Source organism: Sinocyclocheilus anshuiensis, unplaced genomic scaffold (genome assembly GCF_001515605.1).
Source record: "Sinocyclocheilus anshuiensis isolate Anshui unplaced genomic scaffold, SAMN03320099.WGS_v1.1 scaffold902, whole genome shotgun sequence".
Taxonomy (NCBI): Eukaryota; Metazoa; Chordata; class Actinopteri; order Cypriniformes; family Cyprinidae; genus Sinocyclocheilus; species Sinocyclocheilus anshuiensis.
In genome coordinates this window covers 526,793-554,529 of record NW_015537974.1, presented here as the reverse complement: position 1 = coordinate 554,529, position 27,737 = coordinate 526,793, and the positions used below count along the sequence as shown (strand labels likewise).

The 27,737-nt window shown below is 35.6% G+C and overlaps 1 protein-coding gene across 2 annotated transcripts; it reads left to right on the top strand.

The window, feature by feature from the left end:
* On the top strand, nt 1–27,737 carry LOC107671775 (casein kinase II subunit alpha-like). Of its 2 annotated transcripts, XR_001632249.1 has the most exons (16): nt 1–93; nt 1,203–1,292; nt 1,407–1,485; nt 3,024–3,152; nt 3,361–3,472; nt 3,564–3,665; nt 3,868–3,918; nt 4,001–4,060; nt 4,301–4,384; nt 4,753–4,863; nt 7,152–7,253; nt 7,447–7,547; nt 7,735–7,883; nt 11,000–11,089; nt 11,551–12,561; nt 27,703–27,737. XR_001632249.1 is itself a non-coding variant. In XM_016464744.1 (15 exons), exons 4-15 carry the CDS (start codon nt 3,052–3,054, stop codon nt 11,673–11,675), a joined length of 1,188 nt encoding a protein of 395 aa, XP_016320230.1. In that variant the 5' UTR covers nt 1–93; nt 1,203–1,292; nt 1,407–1,485; nt 3,024–3,051; the 3' UTR covers nt 11,676–13,405. The 2 variants fall into 2 exon arrangements, 1 of the variants encoding a protein (XP_016320230.1); XM_016464744.1 differs by lacking the exon at nt 27,703–27,737 and having other exon boundaries at nt 11,551–13,405.

Here is a 27,737-nt window from a genome sequence, read left to right as displayed (position 1 = left end):
ATCGATTCGCTGTCTACCCAAAGATTCACAGCCCTAATACGCAGCCTTTCTCCAGTGCAGCATACGCCATATTGTCTACCAGGAGACGCCGAGGTAATACAGTGTGCATTTACGACCTACTGATACTTGTATTCCTACATGAACTGACATTTAAATATTTCCTTCAGATAAGGACACACACATAAGGCACTACGCTACTAATACATGCTTTTGTGAATACACATTGTGTTATTTGCTGGCCACTCAGCTAACTTAGCGTGTGACAGTGCTACTCGCTAACCACTAAAACCCGTCGCGTATTCTTTATAAAAACACACATAAACGGACTATTTGATTCCAGTTCCGATTAAACACAAATATTCGTGTATGCTTTATAATTCTTATGAATATGGATTGTTTTTTATTTTATATAGATTTGTTTAATCTTTTGTGCGAATGTAGCTAAGTTAGCGGCGTTAGCTTTGATGTGGCGTGTTGCGCCACGTTCAGCTAGCAGGGTTTATGCGATAGAACATTAAGATATTTTACTCTGTGGTCATGTATTGAGTAACTTATGCTTTTATAATCTGTTTAAAGATGTAATAAACAATTTGGAGTGTAAATTAGCTAAATGCGTCGGGAAATGTTTTAGAAATGGCTTAGGCGTGGCAAACGCTATGCTAGTTAGCGGTTGTCTGGCTAACAGCTGTTTTGGAAGCCGATAATAAGATTCTCAGAAATCCTATAGTTATATTGTTTATATGACTTGTTTGTAATGAATTAATAATGTGGATTATATGTAGATAAAGTTGGGAATGTAGAAAAGCTGTCTAGTGAGCTTGACCGGTTTCTTTGGCTGTGTCATAAGGCCTGTGGCTCAAAACATAATATTGATTTAAGGGAAAGTTTACTATTATTCCTCGTTACAATTGAGGTTGGAGTGCTTAAGTATCATCCATAGTTAGACTTTTATGTATTTCATGTGTTTGCTCTCCCGTCTCTGCTTTAATTAAGCTAATTTATGTAATTGTAATAATTAGTAATTCATTCAGGAAGATCACATGGCTCGTCACAAACAGCAATTTGTTAGTCTGATGACTATATGGCAGTACAGTAACCTGGTTGGTTGTTAATGGACGTTGGTCCAGAAATCAGTACTTTGATACCTAGGCTGATGTTGCACAGCGGTGTCTGTAAAGTTTACAACATTCTTTGTTTTCCAGCATCTGGAGGGCCATGAGGAATGACTTCTAGGATTGCTGTGTCTCCTGAATAAGCTCCTGGATGTCCTCTTTCATTCAAATTACAATCAGGTGGGTTGTTTGTGTGGTGGTTCTGGAAATATATTAAATTTCAAATTAAAGTGGTCGACTTTGAATCGACTTGATTATCAGCTTTCTTAACAGGCTTATTTATTTATTTTGTAGCTTATGCTCCACCATAAAGTCATCACACCTGCCTTCATCAGCTCCGCCTGTCATTTGCTGCTTGGAGGAACCCTCCAAGGTAATAACCAACATGTATTTTTGAAGCTTTATGAAATTAATATAGACCTGGGGTTTTCAATCTTTTAGATGCCACTGACCCCCAAATATTACCATCCTCTTGAGAGGCATTTATATGTTTTCTTCTATAAAGACCTAATTTATACCGTAAAAATATAAAATAATGTCAGTATTAATTGAAAAATATGTATTTAATATTTATTACAAATATCAATTAACTTAAATTTTTTTCATTTTAGTACTGTACTTTCAGATGTATTTATTTGTTAGTTATTGTATTTGCTGATTTTTATAAAATTTATTGATTCATTTTTATTTATTATAAACTTTAATTTTATTTTGAATAGTTAAAAAAAAAAAGAAGAAAATATTTAGCTTTTTTCTCTAAACATTTCCATGGATCCCCTAAACGCACTTTCTTGTTTAAGCGACATAAACACGGTATTCGGTATTTTAAAAATTCATATCATAACAAAAATAAACACCGTATTCGGTATGAACCAGTATACCGCCCAGCACTAGTATGAGGCAGTACTGCCTATATCGATATACAGTAGTTTGATATGAGTGCATCTGCAAAAATAGCGGAGGACACAGTGAGCTGCTGCGGGGAAAGTGCATAATCCAATTTGTCCTAAACATGAGACATGCTTATATTAAGGGCTTTAAAATAACTGGTAAGATATATTTAACACAGTTTAAAGCAGCTCGCTCCTTCAGATGCTCTGATAGGCACATGTGCTTCTGACAGAGATGCTACTTGCGCTGTTTAATGTGTTTGAGATGTGCTGTTCCTCAGCGCATAGCTTGCATTTCACAGGTATATTCTCCATCTTTAAGTGTTATAAAGTCATAGAAATATTTACATTTTGCTGTCTGGAGCGCATGAGCCTTCTGCATGCGATTCTCCGCTAAACTTCAAAGATTTAAGTGAGTAAGCGCCGCTGTGCGCATGTGTGCCAAACAGATGGAGCGCAATAATTCTGACTAAAATATACATTTTGCTAAAATATCTGTAGTTGAACAATAAATGCGCCATGTGTAGAACTTTAAACCTACAAGTAAGTGTATTTTATGATAGCAGTAACTGTAAAGTGACTATTGTAATGGGGTAATGCTTTTGTTTATTTTTCTTTTCATTTTTAGTTTAGTGAATTTAACTTCTGCTTTAAAAAATAGTTTTTGTTTTTAGATTGTAATGTTACAATGTAATGTGACTTTAGCACCTTTTTTGCACATAATAGCCCATAGCCTACATGGGTACTTTCAATATATTTGTTTTTATTGTCTTTGATATAAACTTTGTTTCACTGGACAACATTGGGCAGGATTAAATAAATATTTTTTAATCCACATAGAAAAATGTAGAAAATACAGAGATGTATACCGTATATCGCAATCCAGCCAAAAAAATACAGAGATATGATTTTTTTGGCCATATCAACCAGCTCTACAGTGCTATTCAACGCTGTTAGATTTGTAAAACATATTTTTGATCATCCTGCAATCTCTCAGTATTATATTTTGTTGTCTTTCCAGGTGTTTCAGGGAATACCGTGTGTAGAATATGTCTGGCCCTGTCCCAAGTCGCTCTCGAGTTTACCCTGATGTAAACACACAGCGACCCAGAGAGTACTGGGACTATGAATCCCATGTGGTGGACTGGGGGTGCGTTCTCTTGAGTTTTTAGCACTTCTAAATTATATGCACTATAAATAGCCAATTTTGACCTATAATTATGTGACTTTATCCCTGTGGATCATTTCTTTGTTGTTCTCTTTCGGGCCTTGGATCAGATGTGCTGCTGCTTATTGTGGCATGCATGCATGCTATGTTTGTACTCAGATTGTTTGTACTGTATGTTTGTATTTTGCAGAAATCAGGATGACTATCAGTTAGTGCGAAAGCTTGGCCGTGGAAAATACAGTGAAGTGTTTGAAGCCATAAACATCACTAACAATGAGAAAGTAGTCATCAAAATACTCAAGGTATAATTTGATGTTTGCGTTTATACTTGTATAGAAGATTTGATTGGCGATATGTCAGTTTATGGTTGTTTTTCTTTTCTTGTATTTTTAGCCAGTGAAAAAGAAGAAAATTAAACGAGAAATAAAAATTCTGGAGAACTTGAGAGGAGGCCCCAACATCATAACGCTTTTAGACATCATAAAGGATCCTGTGGTATGTTTATTAAAATGTTGGGGTGTTTACATTTCATTGTCTACCTAACTTTAAGAGTTTGTGTTTTTTTTTTTTTTATAATGACTTGCAGGTTTTGTTTATTTTCTTGGAAACTTGGTGCATTAGCAAAATATGTATACGTGGGAGTTTGTTTGTGTGCCCTCGGGTTTAAAACCCATTCTGCTTTGTTTTCAATGCCCAGTCCCGAACACCAGCGCTGGTTTTTGAGCATGTTAACAACACAGACTTCAAGGTAAGAGATGTTTTTGTTTGTCGCCCCTCCTTAGAGAGTTTGTTAAATTTGATATTGTACTAAACTATCTTTTTCTTCACAGCAACTGTATCAAACTTTATCAGACTATGACATCCGCTTCTACATGTTTGAAATTCTTAAGGTGAGATGATCACTCAGGTTTTCCTGAACAAAGGCACATACTGACCCTACTATTGTTATATATATAGTGTTTTAAGAAAGCGATATAAAGCTAAACAAACATCTAATATCTGTGTATTTTGCAATGGCGAAACAATTTCAGTTCTGCCCATAGTTTTAGTTAGGAAGTTTCAACAGTGCCCAAGTGCTCTGCTCAAATTGATGTTGGATCTAATGCTTATCTCCACTCTTCTATCCCCAGGCTCTCGACTACTGCCACAGTATGGGAATAATGCACAGAGATGTAAAGCCACACAATGTCATGATTGACCATGAGCACAGAAAGGTATTAGCCAAGTTAAGAGTTTACCCAATATTGAGCATTATTTGTTTACTTTGTTCCTGTGATGGCAAAGCTGAATGTTCAGCAGCCATTACTGCAGTCTTCAGTGTCATGTGATCCTTCAGAAATCAATCTAAAATGTGGATTTGATGCTCAAGTAGTTTTTTCTTATCAATGTTGAAAACAGTTGTGCTGCTTAATATTTTTTTTGTGGAAACCACAATAAAAAAGTACCAAAAAAAAGTTAAGCGATAATTTAAATGCATTCTTGCCGAATAAAAGTATTGCCTTATTGACCCCAAACTTTTAAAGGTAGTGTATATAGATTGAGGCCAGTTCTTGATTGTTGAATGTCTCTTTTCATTTTAAAGCTTCGTTTGATTGATTGGGGCTTGGCTGAATTTTACCACCCAAACCAGGAGTACAATGTACGTGTGGCTTCCCGATATTTTAAAGGCCCTGAACTACTTGTGGACTATCAGGTTAGTGTCCCAAATTTAAGGAAATGATTTTCCTACAATATTAATAATTTTCATTCAAATTAACGGTGAGTTCAACAATTTTTTTTTAAAATCATTGTCATCCCTAGTTACAATTTTTTTTTTTGTTGTTGTTGATATTTGGGTTGGGTATCGAGAACCTGTTCCATTTTAGAACAGGTTCCAAGTTTTCCAAGAACCGGCCATTCGATAAGACATGCATTTTGATTCCGCTTAATGATTCCTGCGTTCACATTTTAATGTGATTTTTTTTAAACCATTTAAGCGCAAAAAGGGAAAGAACTTGTGCACTGTTATGCATGTCGCACACACATCTGAAGCGCGAGCACACAGAACCACATTCCCGGCCTGTGTCTTCTCGAATTGTTCCATGCATTTCCACTGCAGAAAAGGTAGTTCTGGGCCGTAACTGATTTTTCTTTCACATCTTGTGACCAGTATACACAAAACAATGTCAGTATATCCTCGTAAACACAGCCATTTTTTTGTCTTAAGTGAACGTCAACAGATGAGAGAAAGCACGTGTAACATTATTTTTAGATCTGCGAGCATTCGGTGTTAAAGAGACAGCAGCCTGATAAACATGTGCTGCCTGTCATTAATGTTAATCAGTGAACAAGAGAAAATCATTCACTGATCGTGACTGAATATCTTTTGTGACTTTAATGAGGATTAATCTATTTTATTTGTGAAAAGAAAACTATGCAGTGTTTTTGATACTATGCTTTGAAACTATGCAGTAAGCTTTTGATTAAAATTTCTGTACCTGAAATTTATTCAGTTGTATTTATTTATGCTATTGCTAATTGATTTGTTTGTTCCTATTTTATCACTGACTGTTTACTTGTTTTGAACAATTTAATGTTTGAAATGTATATGAATTAGTGTTGTGACGGTGAGGAAATTTTCCCACCGGTTAATCGATGTATGACAACACCAGTAATACCGGTATCACCGTGGGGGGGGGGTTGTTCCCTCTTTTCCCTCTTTTCCTCGCTTTCCTTCGCTTTTAAATAGCTTGTAAAAGCGATGTGCCCATTTTACTTTCACTTTCAAATAGCGGCAATTCGGAGTAAAGCAATTGTTCGTTTTTAGTTCCTTCTAATTTTCCCTCTTTTCCTCGCTTTCCTTCGCTTTTAAATAGCTTGTAAAAGCTGCGTGCGCATTTTACTTTCACTTTTGAATTAGCGGCAGTTCGGCGTCAATTGCTTGAATGCAACAACAAAATACAACGTCAAACTCACTTTAGTGTATATATAAAACATAGAACTTTTATTAACAAAACAAATAAAAATACACCATGCTATAGGGCAAGCTATGCCTGATATAAAATAACAAATAACTTACATAAAGTTTAATAGGTATACAAAACTGGAAATAAGTAAACATGTATAATATATAACTATATAAATAAGAAACGTAGAAAGTTTATTAGCAAAACGAATGTCAAATAAAATAAATAAATGACACCGTTTAAATAAAGTAAAAAATCAGCAAACATTGTGGAACCAATTAAATAAGAAACGAATGTTTAAAAAAACTTCCAAAATCACCTTAGATAAAACGGCAAAAGTCAACAGGCTTTTCAAAATCCAAAATATTGCCAAACAGGCGCTTTTGCATCTCGTTTCGAAACTAAATCATCCGCGATCGTCTTGTCTGTCTCACCTCACTCTTCTTGTCAGTCAGCTCGAGTCACTCTCCTCACTGGAGAAATGAAATCTGATCTGTGATGTAACTGTCGTTCAGCACACTGCATTGAGTAGCCGCGTTCAGTTTTTAATTGTAGTGTCTGTTCTTTTACTTAACTAAATGATTTTTATTACTATAAAAAAATCAAAACGACGGTGGGGGTCGGTGACGCGGTGGGCAAGTGACGTAACCGGTGTTGCGGCTTAACACCGGTATCACCGTCAACACCGTCTATTGTGGCAAGCCTAATATGAATCTAATTGTTTTTGATGTGTTTTTTTGTTAAAACCATAGGCAAAAGTTACTCTTGTAGACCTAGTGTTCTGTAGGCTGCTGATTTTTGCTCATGTTATTCAGCTGCAATGCTATGTAAAAAGACACAGAATAAATTTTCTCAAATAAGTTTGACATCTAAATGTCTGAATTTTTTTTTTCAACCTAATTTTAATCGAAACTAGGAATCGTTAAGAATCAGAATCTATAAAATTCAAACGATACCCAGCCCTAGTTGCTATTCACATTTAATGAATTTCAGCTGATTTTTAGAGTTGTCAAAAAATGTTTTGGTCTGTGTCTAGATGTATGACTACAGTCTGGATATGTGGAGTCTTGGATGCATGCTGGCCAGCATGATCTTCAGGAAGGAACCGTTTTTCCATGGACATGACAACTATGACCAGGTCAACCATTTATTAATTTTTGATTTTAGCATGAACAAACTTATTTATTCAAAACAAATAGCTGGGCTGTTCAGTCATTCATCTGATGAATTCATAAACTTGCTGTGTAGAAAAAAATAATATTTGATGGGTGCTTTTATTATGCTGGGTATTTGTCTGTTGAATTTATTGATGTGATTATTTTTCTTTCTAGTTAGTTCGAATTGCAAAGGTTCTGGGTACTGAGGACCTGTATGATTACATTGACAAATATAACATTGAGCTGGACCCACGCTTTAATGACATTTTGGGCAGGTATGACTTTAATACACTGTTGATCATTATTGACAGACTCTTTATCAAGTTGATTAAAAGAGGTATTCTGTTTTGAAGTATCTCCATAGTTATTTAATTTTCAGTTATTGTACTGAAGTTCTATATGTGTGCGTGTATAGTCATGTTTGTACCATTTTTAACATGTCTCTTTCTCTTGTTCACCCAGACACTCCCGGAAGAGATGGGAGCGGTTTGTACACAGTGAGAATCAGCACCTGGTCAGTACCGAGGCTCTGGATTTTCTGGACAAGCTGCTACGTTATGACCACCAGGCCCGACTAACGGCCCGCGAGGCCATGGACCACCCTTACTTCTGTGAGTTCCCCAAGTTTAGCACTCTTGAAAACTTGTGAATGCATATCCAGTCTCTAATTGAATGTGCATTCTTGCTTGCTTGTTCTTTTATATACAGTTGAATAAATCAAGGACTTGCTTTATAATAGACATCCAAACACTCCCTGTACATTGTGTGTAGTGAATAATGGAACCCTGCAAGGTCTATGATCACTTGATGACTAGCATTCTTAAAGCTATTTGATCAGGAATAGGGTTGCAAAATTCTGGGAATTTTCAAGACTGGATAAGTTCCATGGGAAATGACGGGAATTAATGGGAATAAACTGTGAATTTGCTAAATTGCAGGAACAGGGAACTTAAATGTAGTTGAAAACAAAATCTTTAATTTCTACCTTGCACATTCCTCAATCACATACACCGCACACTTACTGCAGGGCTATTGAGGACTCATCCCCTAGATGCACTGTGCCTTCCTCCATAACATGCACAGATAATTTCTTGAATCCTGAACACAAAATGATGTCAAAATGTCCATCTTGGTGAGTATTCATATAAATTACATAAATATTACTTACATTTGTTAAAAACTTTCTTGTGCTGTGATTAAGCTGATGCATAACAAAATTATGCCATTGTAAAATCAAATACACTGACTGAGCAAATATGTAGGTGAGGAGATAAAAAATAAAAAACTGTCTAAAGATGACCCTCCCCCACACACAATCCCCCCTAGTCACCTAAGGGCGTAATTCCCTCTCATTTCCCAGGCTTCCGTTCAAGTAAGTTTTGATATTACTTGGGTAAATATATTTGATTTGTGTTATTTAAATTGAATTAGCAAATACCAAAATTTGTTTATACAGTAGCTAGCTAGCGAGTAAATCAAATATGAAAAATGTAAGCTAGTTAGCACTATTTCGTTGATAATTTATGAGGTTAGGTATCATGTGCTAGCTAGCTCAAGCTGTGATGCTTCTACTTGTACCTTCTGCTAGCCAGTTTTCGGTTATCATACAGAAGTACAGTACTGGTCAAAAGTTTGGATACATTACAATTTTTAATGTTTTTGAAAAATCTCTTACTAAATCTCTTATACAAGCCTGCATTTATTTGATCAAAAATACAGAACAAAACCGTAATATTGTGAAGTGTTATTACAATTTAAAATAATGGTTTTCTGTTTTAATGTACTTAAAAAAAAAATGTATTTCTGTGATGCAAAGCTGAATTTTCATCAGCCATTACTGCAGTCTTCAGTGTCACATGATCCTTCAGAAATCATTCTGATATGCTGATTTATCATCAATTTTGGAAACAGTTGTGCTGCTTAATATTTTTTAGAACCTCTGATACTTTTTCAGGATTCTTTCATGAATACAATGTTAAAAAAAGAACAGCATTTATTTAAAATATAAATATTTTTTTTACAATACACTACCATTCAAAAGTTTGGGGTCAGTCATTTTTTTTTAAAGAAATTAATACTTTTATTCAGCAAGGATGTGTTAAATTCATAAAGTGATAAAGACTTATTGTTAGAAAAACATTCTATTTTGAATAAATGCTTTTCTTTTTAAGTTTTTATTCATCAATGAATCCTGAAAGTATCACAGGTTCCAAAAAAATTCGTTTTTAAAATTTGTATTAGTTTGCATGCATATCAACTTGTGGCCAAACAAAATGTTTATATTTATGTTTGTGCATGATACAGTTTCTATAAATTTCCCCACATTTCCAATTAATTCCCATAAATCTCTGTTAAGTTTCCAACTTGGAATAGTTCCTAAATTCCCATGCAAAGTTTCCGCAAAATTTCTGGAAATGTTCTGCCCCGGCTTTGCAACCCTAATGAGGAATAAGTGGTAGCCCTAGCCCAATTGGGTTTCCAACTTGGAATAGTTCCTAAATTCCCATGCAAAGTTTCCGGAAAATTTCTGGAAATGTTCTGCCCCGGCTTTGCAACCCTAATGAGGAATAAGTGGTAGCCCTAGCCCAATTGATAAAGCTATCATTTAACTCTGACAGTTATAAATTAAAAACCCCATCTATGTTAATGTTGACATGTTGCAGATAGATTTCTGATTTGTTTGTTTCTCATGATGTTTATGATATCATTTTAACATGTTTAACAACCTTATGTCAACCAGGTAGGTAATGTTACTTTGTTGCAAATTCTAAATTTGAAATGAGTCACCAATGTTACTTTTTTCATGTATGTCTTGTCTTTATATGTCTCCTCCGTTTGCTCTTTATTTGTTTCCTTTTAATTTTCCTGAAAACTAACTTTTAATAACATTTAAATTAAACTTTCACAAGTAAATGATGGTAAATGGCTATAAAATGCAATGAGTTAAGTGAATGGCTTAAACTTCTCACACTAGAGCAAGGCTATGCTTATTGTTGAGCCCTGAGTTACTACATTTCAATGTAACAGTTTAATTGGCTTCAGAAGGAATTGATATACATGTTGATGAACACTTCATGTCATTATTTGTCATATATTTGAGATAATGGGCGAATTCCAGACGGAAGTGAGCATCCCTATGCCCTACTCCCTTTGAAGGGCAGAGCTCTTGAAGTGTGTTCTTTGAAGGGTGCAGGGCATTACTGTCTCGTATAAGCGTTTGAAACTCTCTTGGCGAAGGGAATGACTGATCAAATGTTACCTTGACAAAGCACGCAATACTCCATCAGTTGTTGCAAATAAATATTTCTTATTATTTTATTCAAATATTGTCTAATTGTGTCTTCTTTACTATTAAACGTTTTCAAACTAAACTTGCTTACACTACTGTCTTAAATCATATTTCTATCACTGACGAAAACTTTGTTGTCTTGCATTAAAATAGACAAATTTAATTACCCTATTCTATTTACGTTTGTATGTAAACTCGAAATCAACCCTAACTTTGGAAGATCACATGATCACAAACGGAAATCACTTCCGTGAAGTGACATCGCATGTTTCCTTCGCTAACGGACTTCTGGAAGGGCCCTTCATGAAGGGATTCAGTTGTTCACTTTCGTTTGGAATGTCCCTACAAATGGCGTCCCCTTCCCGATGTGCCCTTCAAGTATGCAAAAAAGCCGTTTGGAATTCGCTCATTGTATTTCATATGTGTCTTTGTATATAGATCCTATAGTTAAAGACCAGGGCAGAGGAGCGCCAGCTGCAGGAATGGCTGCTAGTTCCACACCAGTCAGCTCTTCTAGCTTGATGGCAGGTAAACGGTTTACCTTTCTCTCCAGCGCTTCACCTCTGTTTGGGATATTTTGCCTAAAATGAATGTTGTCATGCGCTCAACCTCGTGTCACTTCAAACCTGTATGACTTATTCTGCAGAATGCAAAAGATGATATTTTGAAGAATGTTTCAACGTCCACCCCCTCCCCCTCCATACAGTGCAAGTCAGTGGAGTCCAGAACATACTGGACCCCACTGGCTTTCATTGTATAGACGGAAACAGAAGCATTTTTCAAAATATCATATTTTATGTTCCATAGAAGGAAATCTTACCGGATTGAAATGATATGAGAGCGAGTAAATTACAATGTTTATTATTGGGGGAAACCTTTATTAAAACTTATCCTACGGTTAAAAAGTGTTTGCCCAGAATGTTACTAAGAGAGATATTCAGGCTTCAGCATACACTAGGCTAAACGTGTTGGTGGCTTTCACACTGCAGGCATCACCTCTATGACTCCAAGCACACAGCCCAATATCGCCAACATCAGCGCCGGCTCGCCCATCATCCCTGGCCCAAACACAATGGCCACACAAGTGCCCACTGCCGCTGGAGCCCAGCCCTGAACACCGCCTGCCCCACACACCTCCCCCCCACCCCCTTCTTTCTCACATCCATCTATCCGTCTCTCTCTTCTGTGGGCCTGCTTGGAATTGTGAATCAGTGGTGAAGGCGTGGGGGGCATTGATTTCATTTGTGGTTATTTATATGTTGCAAGTAACACAAACTTTTGTTTTTGTCCTCAGTTGTTGTTTAGGGGTCTGTGAACTCAAAAAGAAACCCATAATGTTTTTACACCTGTCTGTATGAGTTAGAAAAGCAAACGGTTGTGAACTTTCACTCGCCGTGACTTGTTTAGAAACACTTAAATGTCCACTTGAAGAAGGATAATAAAATTAATTTTATATGTCCCTCTAGTGTTCTCGTGCTCAAACCATTACACTCACTGACTTAAATTGTTTTTTGGGAGCCAGGGATTTTTTTTAAATGTTGTACCTGGTATTTTAGTCCCTGTTTTTACGAGTCTTGATCACAAAGTTCACAAAACCTGGTGTCATATATTGAACTTCTCCGAGTATAAATGCAGATAAGGAGTGATTTGTTCCTTGGTTTTGAAGAATATGATGAGGACTAGACAAAGCAGATTTGATGTCTGAGTCATGATTCTTCTCGTTACGGCGTGTTTCAACTCTGCATTTGGACTGAAGGCCAGATTCAATCAAAACTACTGTAACATTTCTGATTTGTTCGATTATTGTGTAACAAAACATTCTTTTACCAATAATGGAAGCTCTTTTGTTTCAGCTGTGCTGGTCCTGTGTATATTGCAGGTTGATTGGATTTGGTCCTGGATCTTGTTGAAGTCGCACTAGTTGCTGTTCAAGGACTTGTACCAATTACTGAGTAACACAATCAATAATATGCCAATTTGTGTGTTACCTTCAGTTTTGTGTGAGTGTGTACGCGTGAGTGGAGTTCTTTTTTGTTTTTAAGAAGTTTCAGACATTTGTTTGACACTATGAAGAATTTTTGTAATTTTCTTTCGAGAGGTGACTGTTCAGTGAAATACACATTTCTTTCTACCCCACGATTAAATCAATTAAACAGGTGAAATATCAATTTAGCATTGCATGTTGTGTTTGCCCTTGGTTGGCTGATTGAAGAACAAACAAGAATATTATGTGGAAGGTTTGTGTCACTCCCAAAGCATTTTGTCTAGAAAAACTGAATCTTTAATACCTTAATTGTTTAAGTGTTTCTTAAATTGTTCTTTCTTTTGGTTTTGTCTATTAGTGAAAGATGTTGAAGACTAGCTCTGTAGTGGAGGCTGAACTCATGTTTGTCCTCTGCCTGTGTTCAGTGTGACGAGTTCAAATCTAAATATATTACTGTATTGTAAATTCATTCAAAGTTTGCAATAGATACTTTTGCAGAGATTTTTTTGTTTTGTTTTATAAATCATTTAAAAGAGAAAATATATTGTTATAAAGACCATGTCACTTGCTTTATTCAGCTGTATGTTTAATGCAGCCTCTCTATTACAGTGAAATGGTATGTTTGAAGTCAGGTGGGAAAAACAGTCTACCTCACTCACATTTATACGGAATTCAATAAAAAAAGGAAACCAATTGTTGGCTGTCGTTGAAAACTAGCTTTAATTTGTCGTTTAAAGCTTCGCAGTTCTCTTCCACTGAGGCGAGTTTTACTAACTCATCAAAGATTGAAACCAGATTTAAGTTTCGTACAAAACGATAGTTACTGCTTGTATTGGTATTATCCAGTACTGGCACACACACACACAGATAAGACAAATATATTCTGAAGAGAGAAAAAAAAACCTTTTTTCTTGTAACATAAGTTAGAGACGTAGTGCTTCACCAAATCGTCATACTAATTATCTTCTGCTTTGTTTGCTGTTCATTTCCTGATTTAAAATGTTGGCAGTCTTGTTAGCAATGGTTTGCGAGTGTAAATAGTTTAAAACTTTATTTTGTGCTATTTCACAACATTCTAAAAATAAAGTACTAAATGAACATTGAATAAAACGAAATAAAAGTAGGCGCATGCATTTAAAAAAAAAAAGCCAGTATGTGTAATAGATTTTGAGCTGCTCTGTCTTTATTTGTCCTGTTTTTTTTTTTCTGGCTGTGAGGAGTTTTCGTTTGGAGCAAAGGGTTTTGCACGTTTGTAGCGTAGTTCTAATACAGTGCTTCCCAACCGATCTTTAGTCGCGGCACCCTTTGGAAATTGTAACAAATTTGTGGCACCCTACAAAATGTATTTTGTCACAATATTTGAATTTCTAACTTCGATATGATAATTTGAGAAGTATAGATATTCGGTACAGCAGGGAAGAACTGCAGAATATACTGTCATGCAGATATTTTTAATATAAAAAAAAATTGTCCATCAGTGGTGGCAATCAGTAGGCTAATTTCTAATGAAGAGACCAATTTATATGACAGATTTTAATGTAGACTATGTAAGCTATATGTAAACATTGTGAGCTAGCTAGTTATAATGGTAATTAAAGTTTTGCTCACTCAGTGTATTTTTGATTTTACAGCTGGGTAATTTTGTTGCAGTAGCACGAGATAGCTGAATTTAAAACTTTGAATTGAATAAAAAATGACAAGGAGGCTAAGCAGTTAATAATAAAATAAGAACAAATAAAGAAATGACTAACGATGGCACAAATAAAAAATAAGGATAGGCCTACAAATTAAATAAATTGCTTTTTAGTTTTTCAGGTAGGTCTAACACACAGTAGGGCTATTAAGAGATTTTTTTTTTTTTTACCAATTATCCAAATAATGTTTAATCCTAGAAAGCTGTTATTATCAGAGGACACGTAAGCATAACGGTTAGCAGATACATGAATGAGAGGGCAGCGTTACCAGAGTTGCCCATTTACCACACCTTGTTACAGCACAGTAGGGCTATTGCAAACAGAAACAATACTGTGCTACATAGATGTTTCCTGTCAGCTCGATTTTTTGAGTGGACTTTGCTGTTCCGATGAGCATGAACAGTATATGAGTGGACCACTCACATGGGCCGTGAGCGACTGAGCGGAGCGCACACGCATAGAGCGGATATTATATAATAGCTGCTTTTTTTTAAATTGTAGCAATTTAAAAATATTAAAAAAGCATTTTTTTTACACGGCACCCCTGCTCTCGACAGACGGCACCCCGGTTGGGAAACTGCTCTAATACATGTTAAACCTTCTTTCTTGAGCTTTTTCTGCCATCTAGTGGACATATGAGAGAATTTATTCATTTTCATTTTAAAGGGTTAGTTCACCCAAAAACATATTGTGTGTGGGGAACGTAATTTAAACAATATTTTAAAGCGATTTTAACACCAATGACAAATGATCAGAAAGTGTCTCGCTTTACCTGTACTCATCCTAAACTTTATTATCCTCATTGCAGTCTTCTAAATTGACAGAGATCAGTTCAAATGTGATGCTTTTTGATTTATAAAGATCCTTTCCTCTAGTGTTAATGAAGTAAATGAATAGATGGATGACAGCCTTTAATCTAATGGTTTCCTATTTCTCCACAATGACACAAACAAAATCCTTCAGTGGATCTCTGTGAAGGGAAGGAAATGCCATGGGGTAAAATCAGCCATGCATCCCCTTATTATTAAAAAAACACACCTGCCATTCAGAACAAAACTGGTCTTTGCTGATTTCTCAGACTTCATCTCCAGTGTCCCTGTAACCGGTCATCTATGACCCTATTGTCCAGGTCAGCGACCCACACTCATATAAAGCCACAAATGACACATGAGCCCTTCAGAAGGACATCAGCACTCGATATGAAGCTGTAAGTTGCCAAACTAAATTTCCCCCCCCGCCTTTTACTTGGGTTTATTTTGTTTTGATATGTTTGGTCAGCATTTTCCACTATAAAATACAAGATACATGTTACTAGTTTTCAAATATGTAGGGCTGTTTTATGAGTGCTGGTGTAAAATTAATGATATTGCACAATGAGAGAGACAGCTCGACAATATAGAATGTATGTTTGTGTTTCATTTATATTGACATTTGGAAAATGTTGTAATTTTCTGTTTTATTCTCCCTCCTGGCTCAGGATCAACAGCTGCCTGACTGTTCTCGTCTTTATAAATGCTGTATATTCAGCAGCCATGAGAGGTAAACTTCATTTGATTTTGACTTGATTTGATTTTGGACAGTTTTAGACGATTCTAATTATGATTGTTTAGCACAATTATATAATTATTTTGCTTTGAAAATATATTATTGTAAATAATTCATAATGACATAATATATATTTTAGAAGGGAGTGAAGATTTGTTACGTTTCCTGAAGGGTGAGCATGTTGTTTCCTTTTCCCTGCTAAAAGGAATAATTTTACATTCATGTTGCATTCATTATTTATTTGCATTTTGTGCATTCTTGCCTCAGATGCATTTGAAATGAATCTACCTCTTGACCACACTGAACCAACACAGCTCTCAGGTCTGTGATTTGTTGCTTCAGTATGACCTTTCTTGAGTCTGTTGCATGGAAATGAAGGGAAGTGCAATTAATACTCTTATGTGAGAATCAGAAAATAGTCAGCTGTGCTATTGGTTGTTGGTTTCTGACATCAGGAGCCCTTTTTCCTTAGAAATGGATCTAGCAACAGAGAAGATTCTGGATCCTGTATATCCGACAGATCCGACTGCAGGTGAGTGATTAGACAGTGATGGAAAAAATGATGTAATGTTCAGACCTATATGTCTGACGATTTAAAAAATCACTGACAGTCCTAAATGTGACATTAATTAATGTGACTTTTTCTCTCTATTTACAGAATGTGAAGTCCCAGAAATTGTCAACTCTGCTGGTATGTTTTATTATTTCTTATTATTTTATTCCTTTTTTATTAAAACGTATGTGTTTTATGTTTTTAAAAATTCATGTGTCTAATAAGTTTTTTTTTTTACATTCATTTAGACTTTTCCAATACAACACCCAAACCAAATTTGGTAGAACTTGCAGGTAAATTAACAATTTGTTCCATCCAATTCAATAAAAAGACTGATATTTGACTATTTTGTCTACTGATTTTTAAAAACACATGATCTCTCTAACATGTCTTTCCTAAGATGTTGCTGAAGAGAAATCCAGAGAGAGCAGCAACTCAGGTGAACAGTCAAATAAAACAAATGAAAAATAAAGCTAAAACTTATAGTATACATTGTTTAGATATTTATTATTTCCTAATTTCCTTTTTAAAGTGGTCTAAACAGACAGCAGATTAGCTGAAAGAGCATCAGCAGAAGACAGCAGAGGTACAGACCTGTATTATATTTAATTATACTTGTGCATGCATGAATAACAGTATCATGAATTACATTCTTATTCCCTAAAGCCTATTAGATTATTTTTGCCATTTTGCCAAGTTATTTAACAGAAACACTCCAGCCTGTAAAATATAATCATATTTTGTCTTCAGACATGTAACTAATTCAATATACTGTTTGCTTCAGAAGGTGACATCTACAAGAGGTTACGGCTGAGAACAGCACTTGCAGGTATGCTGCTGGATTTAATGTGATCGTTGAAATAGACGATTTGTTCCCCTTTTTTTTTTTTTTTTTTTTTTTTTTTTTTTTTTTTTTTTTTTTTTTTATTTTTTTTTTATTTTTTTACTTTTATCTTGTATGCTTCGTCACTGACATTCTCCGGTCAACAGACACCCACAAAGCATTACAGGAGCATTATGGGAACTCAGCAGGTACATGATAGTTCCATCTGTTCCTCACCCTGCTACTGTTCGTAAACATATCTGCTGACGTGATATTGTGTATTAATATAGAGAGTATGAGTATGGCATGACATGGGCACAGATGTGACTGAGGGCTCAAACAAACATTTTAATAAAGCAACAGGTATGTAGTTTTATATATGTGATCAAATCTGCCAGAGATCATGTAAATGTAAAACCAATATAGGCTTTAGTTACACAAAAGCCATGAATCATGATGGTTGCAGTGTTATAAGGAGTAGGGCCTTCTCATTCTAGAAAGATCTGATTGGATAAAAATTTGTGTTGTGCAGATGAGTACTGAACACATACACTTGGGGATTTGGGTCAGTAAGATTTTTTGTATTTTTATTTTATTTTATTATTTATTTATTTGAAAGAAATTAATACTTTTATTCAGCAAGGATACATGAAATTGTAAATACATTTATAATGTCATAAAATATTTAAATGGTAAATACATGCCGTTCTTTTTAACTTTTTATTCATCTATTCATCAAAGAATCTGTTTTTCGCATTGATAATAATGAGAAATAGTTATTAAGCACCAAATCAGCATATTAGAATGATTTCTGAAGGACCATGTGACGCTGAAGACTGGAGTAATATCTGCTGAAAATTCAGCTTTGCCATTACAGGAATAAATTACATTGTAAAATATATTAAAATAAATTAAAAAAAAAGTTATTTTAAATTTAAATAATAACAGTAGTGTATATCTGATAAAAGTGAATTTTGTCAACTTTTAGGAGTATTTATGGTCTTAAAGCTAACAGACACAGACTAAAAGCTATAAAACTCTAATTGTAATTTCTAAAGGTCTGTAAATAAGTCATGTTTTGGCTCACATAAATAAATCTTTTTCTGTATAATTTGCATTTTTGTTTTTATTTTATTTAACATATGCATCATCTTACAATTCTGTGCTGTGATGGAGGACATTAGTAGTCAGGAAATGGACAGACCTGAGGAGAATGGGAGATACCGACCCCCAAGGACCCAGAAGTTGTTAGATAAACACAACTCTGTGGTCACAGATACAGACAGACTAAATCTGGACTTTATGAAAGAGATGGATCCCATAATCAGTAGAACGAACCTCAAAGACCAGGCTGGTAAACCACATGATACTGACAAACACCAGCAGGAGAGCCGCAAAAGAGCAATGGATTTAGACAGCCCAGAGTTTGTGGACACCCCGGATAGACCAGACCTAGATGCTGACAGTGAAGAATGTGGTGGTGGTCGAAGAACATCTCAGACACAAATCTCAGGTCAGTCCACTATAAAACAATTTATATATAAAACTATTTATTTATATTAAACATTAATATTATGCAGGAATCAAATCGAAACTAAGCTATGCTGCTAACCAGGACATACTGGACGACAGCAGGGAATGGGCTCCTGGGATGCACAGAAACATCTGCTGAACATCCCATGGAAGAGAACAACAGTCTGGATGCCCCTAATGTGGACCAGAAGATTCAAAAGGACACAATGAGCTATCAGAACCAGCTGAGGAAAATATGTCCCACCAAGAGAGTACGAGCATCCAACAACCCAAGAGCACAGCTGGATTTAGATAGTCCAGAGAGAGTCAACAGTGAACCTTTGAACAGAGACAACAGCAGAGAGAGGCTGGAATATCATGTGGCAGCTCCTCTGTAGAGCGATTATTTATTTATTTATTTTTTTCCCCTGAATATCTACTTTTTTTTTTTTTCATTTTGACAGTGTGATTTGAATGTCTATTTGATCTAATAACTTTTTTGATGGATTGTTTGTTATGGACCTGCATAAATCATTATTAATCATTCTATGTGATCTATGATCTTGTGGGATGTCAGTATTATTGAAATGATATAGAAATGATTAAGAAACTGTCCCCTTAACTTAGGACACATTTTGCTGAATAATAATAGCGTAAAATAAACTACTACTACTCCAATTACTACTAATTATTATTATTAGCATAGACTGAAGTGTTAAGTGTTTTAAAGAGAAAAGTCCAAATAATAATAATAGTTTTGATTATTTTATTATTATTATTCATGTCTGTCCATTTATTTATTTTGCTTTTCCCCAGTATTATTTATATATATATTTTTTATATAATTATTTTATATAACTATATAATTCCTTTTAACTAAAGATATATCCGAAGAATTCCGTTAAAGTTTAATGTCAGATAATATTAAGGTTAAGGTATACTTTATTGTCCCAGAGGGAAATTTGTCTTGGGCTCAAAATACAGCCACTGTATCACAATACTTAATGCATTGCACAATAAAAAACAAACATTAGTCTCTAACTCAATAAAACAACCATAAACACACACATTAAAAAAAAAAAACCTCACTTAATACTATTTAGTGATTTAATTGCAGATGGAATGAACAAATTCTTAAACCTGTTTGGCATTTAGATCTTAATTAAAAGTGCAAGGAAAAGTTACACTTTACCATTGTTCTTAAGTACCAATATTTACTATATGGTGCACCTTGTTTAAATACCTTTAAACATCCTCCATATGCAGTTAATGGCACTAATGTTCCATTCATTCCACTGAACTGATTTGTGTCCCACTGACAGTATTTTAAAAGATTTAAATGGCTTTTTTCAGGTCAGAGGTTAGCAACAGAGCTTTTTCTGCTAAATTTAGTCCCAGCTTGCACAGAACGGCTTGCTGCGAGTCTATCATTGATTTAACACAGCTAAATGATTAAATCTCTCAGCATGTAGCTTTAGACAGACAAATAGAGGGTATTTATCAGCTATGACAAGACAGCTCGCAGCTCTATAGACGCGATGGTGATGAGTGTGTCTAATACGTCGGCCAGATCCACCTTTCCTATCCGTTTATCAGACAGATCCCGCTGTCTTCTCCATTTATCATATAGATCTCATATTACCCCGGGTGCTTATTTGTCCTACGGTGTTGATTTTGGTGGGTTTTCATGACTGTATGAAAGGGGCTTCAGGTACCGTTGGCTCGATGGTGTCCTGTCGGGGTCATAAATCATGCAGTCTCTTGACGATGGCAGGCTTCATCAACTCTACCAGGCCTTGGAGAGTCTTTTTCAGACACGTAATTGTGACAGAGATGTCAGCATGTTTAAGGAGATTTACAAGAGATTCTCACTCAAAGCAATTGTGAAATGGCAACTCCACTCACAGCTGCGAGGCTGGTCCAGCAGGCCTATCGATCTCCACACGGCAATACTGGGGGTTATTGAAGACATTCATCTGCAAAAAGACCATCAAATTACAACTAAACCTGTTGAATGAGAGACATAGATCATATGAAACAAAAGCATTAAAGTGGTCTAAATCAAGTTAAGCTCAATCGACTGTACTTTGCGTTGATTCAACTTGTCCCTCCTTTTATTTGGAAAAAAATGTAATTAAGCTCAGTCGACTGCACTTTGTGGCACAATGCTGATTCAATTGGTCCTTCCTTTTATTTGGAAAAAAACAACAACATGACATTCAGGTTTACAAGTGAGGCAACTGTAAGTGAAAGGGGCCAATCTGTAAATGTAAAAATACTCACTTCAATATATAAACAATGTGAGTGTAAAAAATTGCTTACTAACCTTTTCTAAGTAAAGTTAAATACAATTTTAGTGCTTCACTGCCACTGTAAAAAATTATTTTTTGAAGCAGTAAATAAAACAAATATTACTGAAGTAGGTTTTAAAGAAAATACTATTTCAGTTTTTCTAAATTTCATGTTTAATTCATTGTTTTACCTGCTGTTTTTTTTGTAATCGTGTGTGAAATTTATTGTATTTACAATTGTAATTGTGTGAAATTTACTGAATTTACTGCACCAATTTGTTTTCTGTGTAAACCTCTAAAACGACCACAAAAATGAAAAGAACAGCTTTACAGCTCAAATAATACATACGTTTTAACAGAAACATGCAGCAAATATGATCTAATTAGATGTTAATCTTAATATTTTAAACTAATTAAAATTCTTAGTATGTTTTTATAAAATTATAAGCTTCTCATTTACACTTTTAAAAATAAAGGTTCCAAAAGGAGTTTTTTCTCAGTGGTGCCATAGAAGAACAATTTTTGGTTCCCCAAAGAACCTTTTAAAAATCTAACCTTTTGTGGAATGGAAATGTTCCGTGGATGTTAAAGGTTCTTCAAAGATAGCACTGAAGAACCCCATGCTTTTAAATCCTCCAAAAATGGGCCCTTTCACTTTCAATGCAGGTGCCTCACTGCAACCTCAATTTTGGTTTCTTCTTCTCTTTTAATGAGAAAGAGGAACAAGACAAAAATTGTTTTTGTGCTATTTATACCACATTATGCCACAAATGCAGTCAGAAGAGTTTAACTCTTGAACCGATCTAGCACTCAATGGCAATCACCCAGAGTCATGCTGTGTGTTGTCATCTCATTCGGCTTTACAGCAATAGTTCCCATGTGTGGAAGGTAACAAGGGGCAACTGATCTGACACATCAAAGCCTGTTAACATAATACAAACAATGGACATCAGCAGATTGTACAATGATGCAGATCTGCCAGTTTTTGACATTAAGATAATTGTTTCAACCTTCAGTCTCAGATTCTACCTTCCAATATCATGATACTTCTCACGAAAAAGATGTTGACCTGTTACACATCTTGCGTGCATTAAATCTAGAGACATTTAACATCTTCAGAAAGATCTATCACTTGGATGAAGCCTTTGAGACAACACAGCGCAGCTCCAGTGTCTTGTGTGTATATATGTGCCTGCACAGGTATTTTATATGTACATCCAGGACAACAGACGATTCACAAGTAACCAGTCTTTATAGACCATAAATAGCCTAATAGATGTGGGTTTTTTTATGGGTCAAAGTTGTCAACCGTGTCCAAGAACACCAACAACGGTGCTCTACATTCTTCAGATTCCTCATTTATGAAGGTTCTGTCCTGGGATTTGATTCCTGTAAAAACAAGTGCTTCACTGAGCTCCATCAGCTCATCCAGCTGGTCTCAGGCCATGCTGGATACACAGACCTGAATGCTGTCTGTGGTTTGATGTTTAATATATTTTACCACATATAAAATAAGTCAATCTGAGTTTGTGTTTCATATTTCAGCTTGATACACAAAATTGGAAAATTGTCGGAACCTATTTAAATCCCTTTGAGACAGTTTTCCCATTTAAACAAAATCACTCAAATAAGTCGATTTTTCCCTCTTGGTTGTGGTTTTCTGCTTATTTTGTCCCTCTTTCTTTATCATTCTCTTTATCTCTCTATAGATTCAGTCTTTTTTTCAATTGAATTCTCCATTTAAAACAGATAGACAGACAGCCAAATAAATAAATATGGCTTCTAGCCTATACTTCAATTCACATAACTCGAAGCTATTTGTCCTCCGTGATTAGCATGACGCCATAAAAAATTCATAGATGTTTGTGTACATTTTGCTCATGGCAGCAGTTATTTGATAAATTCATTCTCAGTGTATTGAATTCACCTTTTTGTGATTGTGTGACCCTGCTGGTGTTCTGCATAGGTTGTTTTTGAATATCTTTAATACGTCACTACACCAGTAGGTGGCGAAAAAGTGTTTTTTTGTGTATTATGACTTATGAGTGAGTTTAATCGTTCACTCGACTCAAGTGATTTGTCTGATTCATTCAGTAACGCCACATGTGCCGATTGAAGATAGACGACGATTGATTCTGATGTGGTTTCATTTGGATTTATTTTCGTTGGCCGTGCAAAAAATAAACTGTGGGAATGTTGTGTCTAAAATGTAAGTACTCAAAATGTCCTTCTTGTTTATTCAGATGTGCCTCGCTGATATTCGAAGTGTTCGTGTTATTTTGCTTCCCCCCCCCTGTAAATACGGAATGTGTGTACCAGGGACGGAGCTGGAGGTGGCCGTGTCCACCACTGCCCTAAGCTTGGCCACCCCACTCACAACTGCAGTTTTTGTCTTTTTTTTTCTTGACAAGAAATGCATTTGTTATACCGCTGTAGGCTATCTCTTTATGACCACAACAAACGGGAGACTTTTCAGACGCGCACATCAACTTCGCCATTTACCTTTGTACAGAGTTCAATTTCGGCATGACAGAACTGTTGCAATTAATTTATTTGGACAACTAATAGAATTAAACATTCACTGTTTACTTTTTCAGAGTTCATTGATTGTATAAAATTCTGTGAAGGTTGACTAAACATAATTCTGTGAAAGTTGACTAAACATAAAGTTGATGTTGTCTCATCCATGAGTATGCAATAATGGAGAACAAGCTTTTGGGGGTGTTGAGAACCAGAACCAAGCTGACTGAGCAATAAAGCTATAGTGAGCCCCTTTATTAAAATACCTGGAGGTGAGGAATAATACATAAATTGTCATATTCACTCAGTATTACTTGATCTAATTCAAAACTATCTCAATTACAATTAAGTACAAATGAATTGTATTCATTTGTATTTTAGGCACTAAAACAGTCCAATACTTTATAGTCAATCACATTTTTATTTTGAAATAATGAAGATTTCTGTGCCACCCCAGACTGGTTGCTGACCCCTTCCTGGCCACCCCTACAAAAACACCCTGGCTCTGCCACTGGTGTGTACAATCCCTCAGGTTTTATTGGATGACTCAGGAGTCTGTTTGATTCAGCGTTTAATTTGGAAAACTGGTAACTGCATGTCGAATATTTCATGTTCTAAATGTATACATATCTAGAGATCAGCCAGTTGGCTCTGTTAACAAGACCATGTAGTGACAACTTTGGACGGATAAATGTACTATAGATACTACATCAAAAAAAATTTTCTCTGTCAGGATTTTGAAAGACCAACAAGAAAATGAGACACTGTTGAAGCATGAAATGCTATGAGCAAGACCTAATGCTGACAGAGCTGATGGGTTTATTGGTCATCCAATAGAGTCTCGATTACATCTTTGCTTTGTTACACACAAAACCAAATCATGATTTTGTAATAATGACTGAAGCCTCGTTTGAGGTCCTGTCCCATGATCACTGCTGGACAGCTGACCATCTGCCAATGAGTCTGGTTTCTTTCAAACCCCCTGCAGCCCCCAATGCAATTTGTCCTCAGACCCAACGCCGATCCACACACCAGATCACCCGTGTGAGCAAATATGTGTGTATGTTCACCATGGAGAGCTGTTTCCATCTATGTGGAGTGAGGGGGAACATGTGTGACCGCTTCATGTCTGGCTGCAGCCTCTGTGGGAGGAAGTAGGGTTTTATTCTGCAATGGCTTTTCCAGGCGGAACGAGGAATGGGAAAGAGATGCAGAGGGAGAAAGAGGAGAAGCAAGAGGAGAGAGACTAATTTCATCCGATTCCAACACCTCGCAGAGAGCCTTCACACAAAAACATGTTATTCAGAGCCTGTCGGAGTAAAATCAGAGATTTCCAGATATTAAATTATGGATGAAATGAGTGTGTGTACAGGGAGTATATACTGGGTCTTGTGAGTTGGGAGAATGTCAATTGAGATAACTCCCAGAATCCTTATTCAAAACTTTAAAGTAGCTCATTGAAGGATCTGATCAGTATCTTGGTTCATTTTCAAACCCAACATCTGGGCTCAGAGCTACAGGGATATTTGCTGACATTATGCTCTACTATTGAGTTCAGTTCCATTGTGCCTTATTGTAATTGGGTGTTTCTTCAACTATAGACACTTTTATGTTACAGGTGTTGATTTTAATTACAACTAACAACTAACTTTTTCTTTTTGTTATGTGAAAGTCACATTATAACTGTCATGGAAACATTTAACCATACCTTCATATATATTAATATTTTTGCTATTTTGTAAATTACCTATATATATGTATAGATTGTTTTTTTATGATGACTTTTAATCTTAAAACATCATAACATATTGTTACAAAAAGTGAAATCATAAACAATTTTGAGATGAGTTTGTTATTAAATTGTGTTTATTTAGGATACATAAAAAATAGCTAAACAAGCTAAAAAATTCAAATGTAATTTCCACCACCGAATGTGAACAAACGCCACATGACATTTACTGGAACAGACAAAAATGACAGAATTCTCCTGTGATGCATGCACAATGTTAGTAGAAAATGTAAATAATCTAGTGTGAGTGTGAAAGTATTTTGTAGACAGGTCCCATCAGGGTCAAATGTAGAAGAAACACCCAATTAATTGTTCTGCACAAAATTCCAACTCACAGTCAAAGTAGCTGTTATACAACAAAATATACTACATTTAATAATTTTATTTTTTTTATTATTTTTTAATTATGGAGACTGTCAAGAATCAGGCTCATGGCTTTTCTTCTGTGCTTATTTAGTGCATCGTTTTGATATATATACATTTTGAGAAAAAGCTGTCTGGTTTTTGCAAAGTTTACGCTTAGTTGCGTACTTAAATGTTATTAATAGTGTTTCTGCTCTGAGAATGCACCTAATCCAAGGACTAAATTTTATGTCTTTGAAACCAGGCCGTAAAAACAGCCTCTCTGATGATTCTGCATCTACAATTAATTCTAACTGTTCTCTGCAAGACATTATTTTCTTAATTTCATTTTGTCTTGTTTTCCATTTTAAAAATATACAAACATCCTTTTAAAAAGGATAAATTACATAAAATACTGACTTCTCAGAAAAAAAAAACGACGTAATTCAAAGTGAATTTAAGAGAAGTTACTTTTAGCCTTTTTAAAATGGTTTTAAGCATCTAAAATATTCCAATGGATTTCATTTTTTTTTCTTTTCATTTTGCTTTTCAAGTAAATGTTCTTATTAAGGATGTTTAGGTAATCTTACTGAAACAATCACTCAATAAGAAAATACATTTTGTTTGGTGTACTTCATAAACCTCTTTCTGAAGACAGTTTAGGCTAATATGCATATATACCAGCTTTTATTTATTCTTTAAAACCTGGAAAAACAGGAGTGGTTTTACTGGTGGGGTGGTGGGTGACAACCTTGTGAACTAAGCCTTTGCTTCTTGTCGGAAATTTGATTAAATGCGGCAAAGACTGGGTGACCCACATGTCTGGGAGTGGAGATTTTTAATTTTTCTTTAATACTCATGTTTAATTTCATGATTGGCTAAAGCTCCAGGTGGCTGCTTAATGTCGAACAGATGGGCCCTCCGCAAACCCAATTTTCCATTGCAGGCTGATGGCAATAAAAGGAGGGATTTTCACAGCTCCGCAGGCACCCCTCGCATTTCCACTCTCCCAGGGGCAGAGAGAGAGTGAGCAAGACCGCAATGTTATACTTTGTTTTTATTAAAGCATTTGATTGACAGCAAAGGAAGATTTTCCCAGTATTAAACTCTAGGGCCAATTGAATGGGGCAGAGTACACCAAGTCTTGATTTTGAGCTACTGAGACTACGTTTCTCTTTCTGTCTCTCTATCATTCTCTCTCTCTCACTCTTTTCTTTTTTCGTGTCTGTTATGAAGCCAATGGTTCTGTGGTGAGCCACAGGGAGCTGACAGATTGGCCCTTAAGATCTCAAGGCTTCTTTTACTATCAAAACTTGTTAACGCACATTCTTACTTGAGGATTTGGATGGGATGGAGAGAGAAAAAAGGATTCAGAGGGGAGGGGTATAGAAGGAGAGAGGGGCCTTAGGATGCATCAAAGCCGGGGTCTTGAGAACACATGTTTGGGCATAAAAGTGTGTGTATAGATTAGGAGTGCTGTAAAACCAAGAACTTATTCTCCTAAGGCCAGTCAAATGAGGAGAGAGAAGCAGCTGCAAAGTCCAACTCCCTCTGTCCTCACTGACCTTCACCATCACTGTCCTCATCCTCTTCCTCACTGCGATATCAGGGATCAGAGGTCAAGACTGAGGTGCACACTAAAACCCGAGGGAAAGTCATTCGAATCCAAGATTAGGGTTCAGTTCTTGGATATCTGAAGTAATGGACAATGTTTTCTAATTTATCCGCTTTTACCAAATTTGCTTGTAATATTTACCTGAAGAAAAAAAGACAGCTCAAACGAGTAATAGTTTTTTTTTGTTCAGTGTGGATTTTTTTAAATAATATATTAATATAGTCAATTTAATAAAGAAATCTTGCCACATTAGTCATGTTCTACTGTTTTCTGTGTAACCCAGCATTAGGAGAGGTCAAATTAGCAGGCCTATTTCAACAATAGCAGCTCAATATTAGCCTCTCCAGCAGGAAACAATTAGCTAAAAGCAGGTATAAGTGGACAGGATCGTGTTTTCTGACTGTAGAAATGTTGACACAGAGGGAGCTGGCAGAAACTCAAGTCACAGAAAAGGAGTTTTCTCTCTCCCACAGGTGTGTGTGTGTGTGTGTGTGTGTGTGTGTTTTAG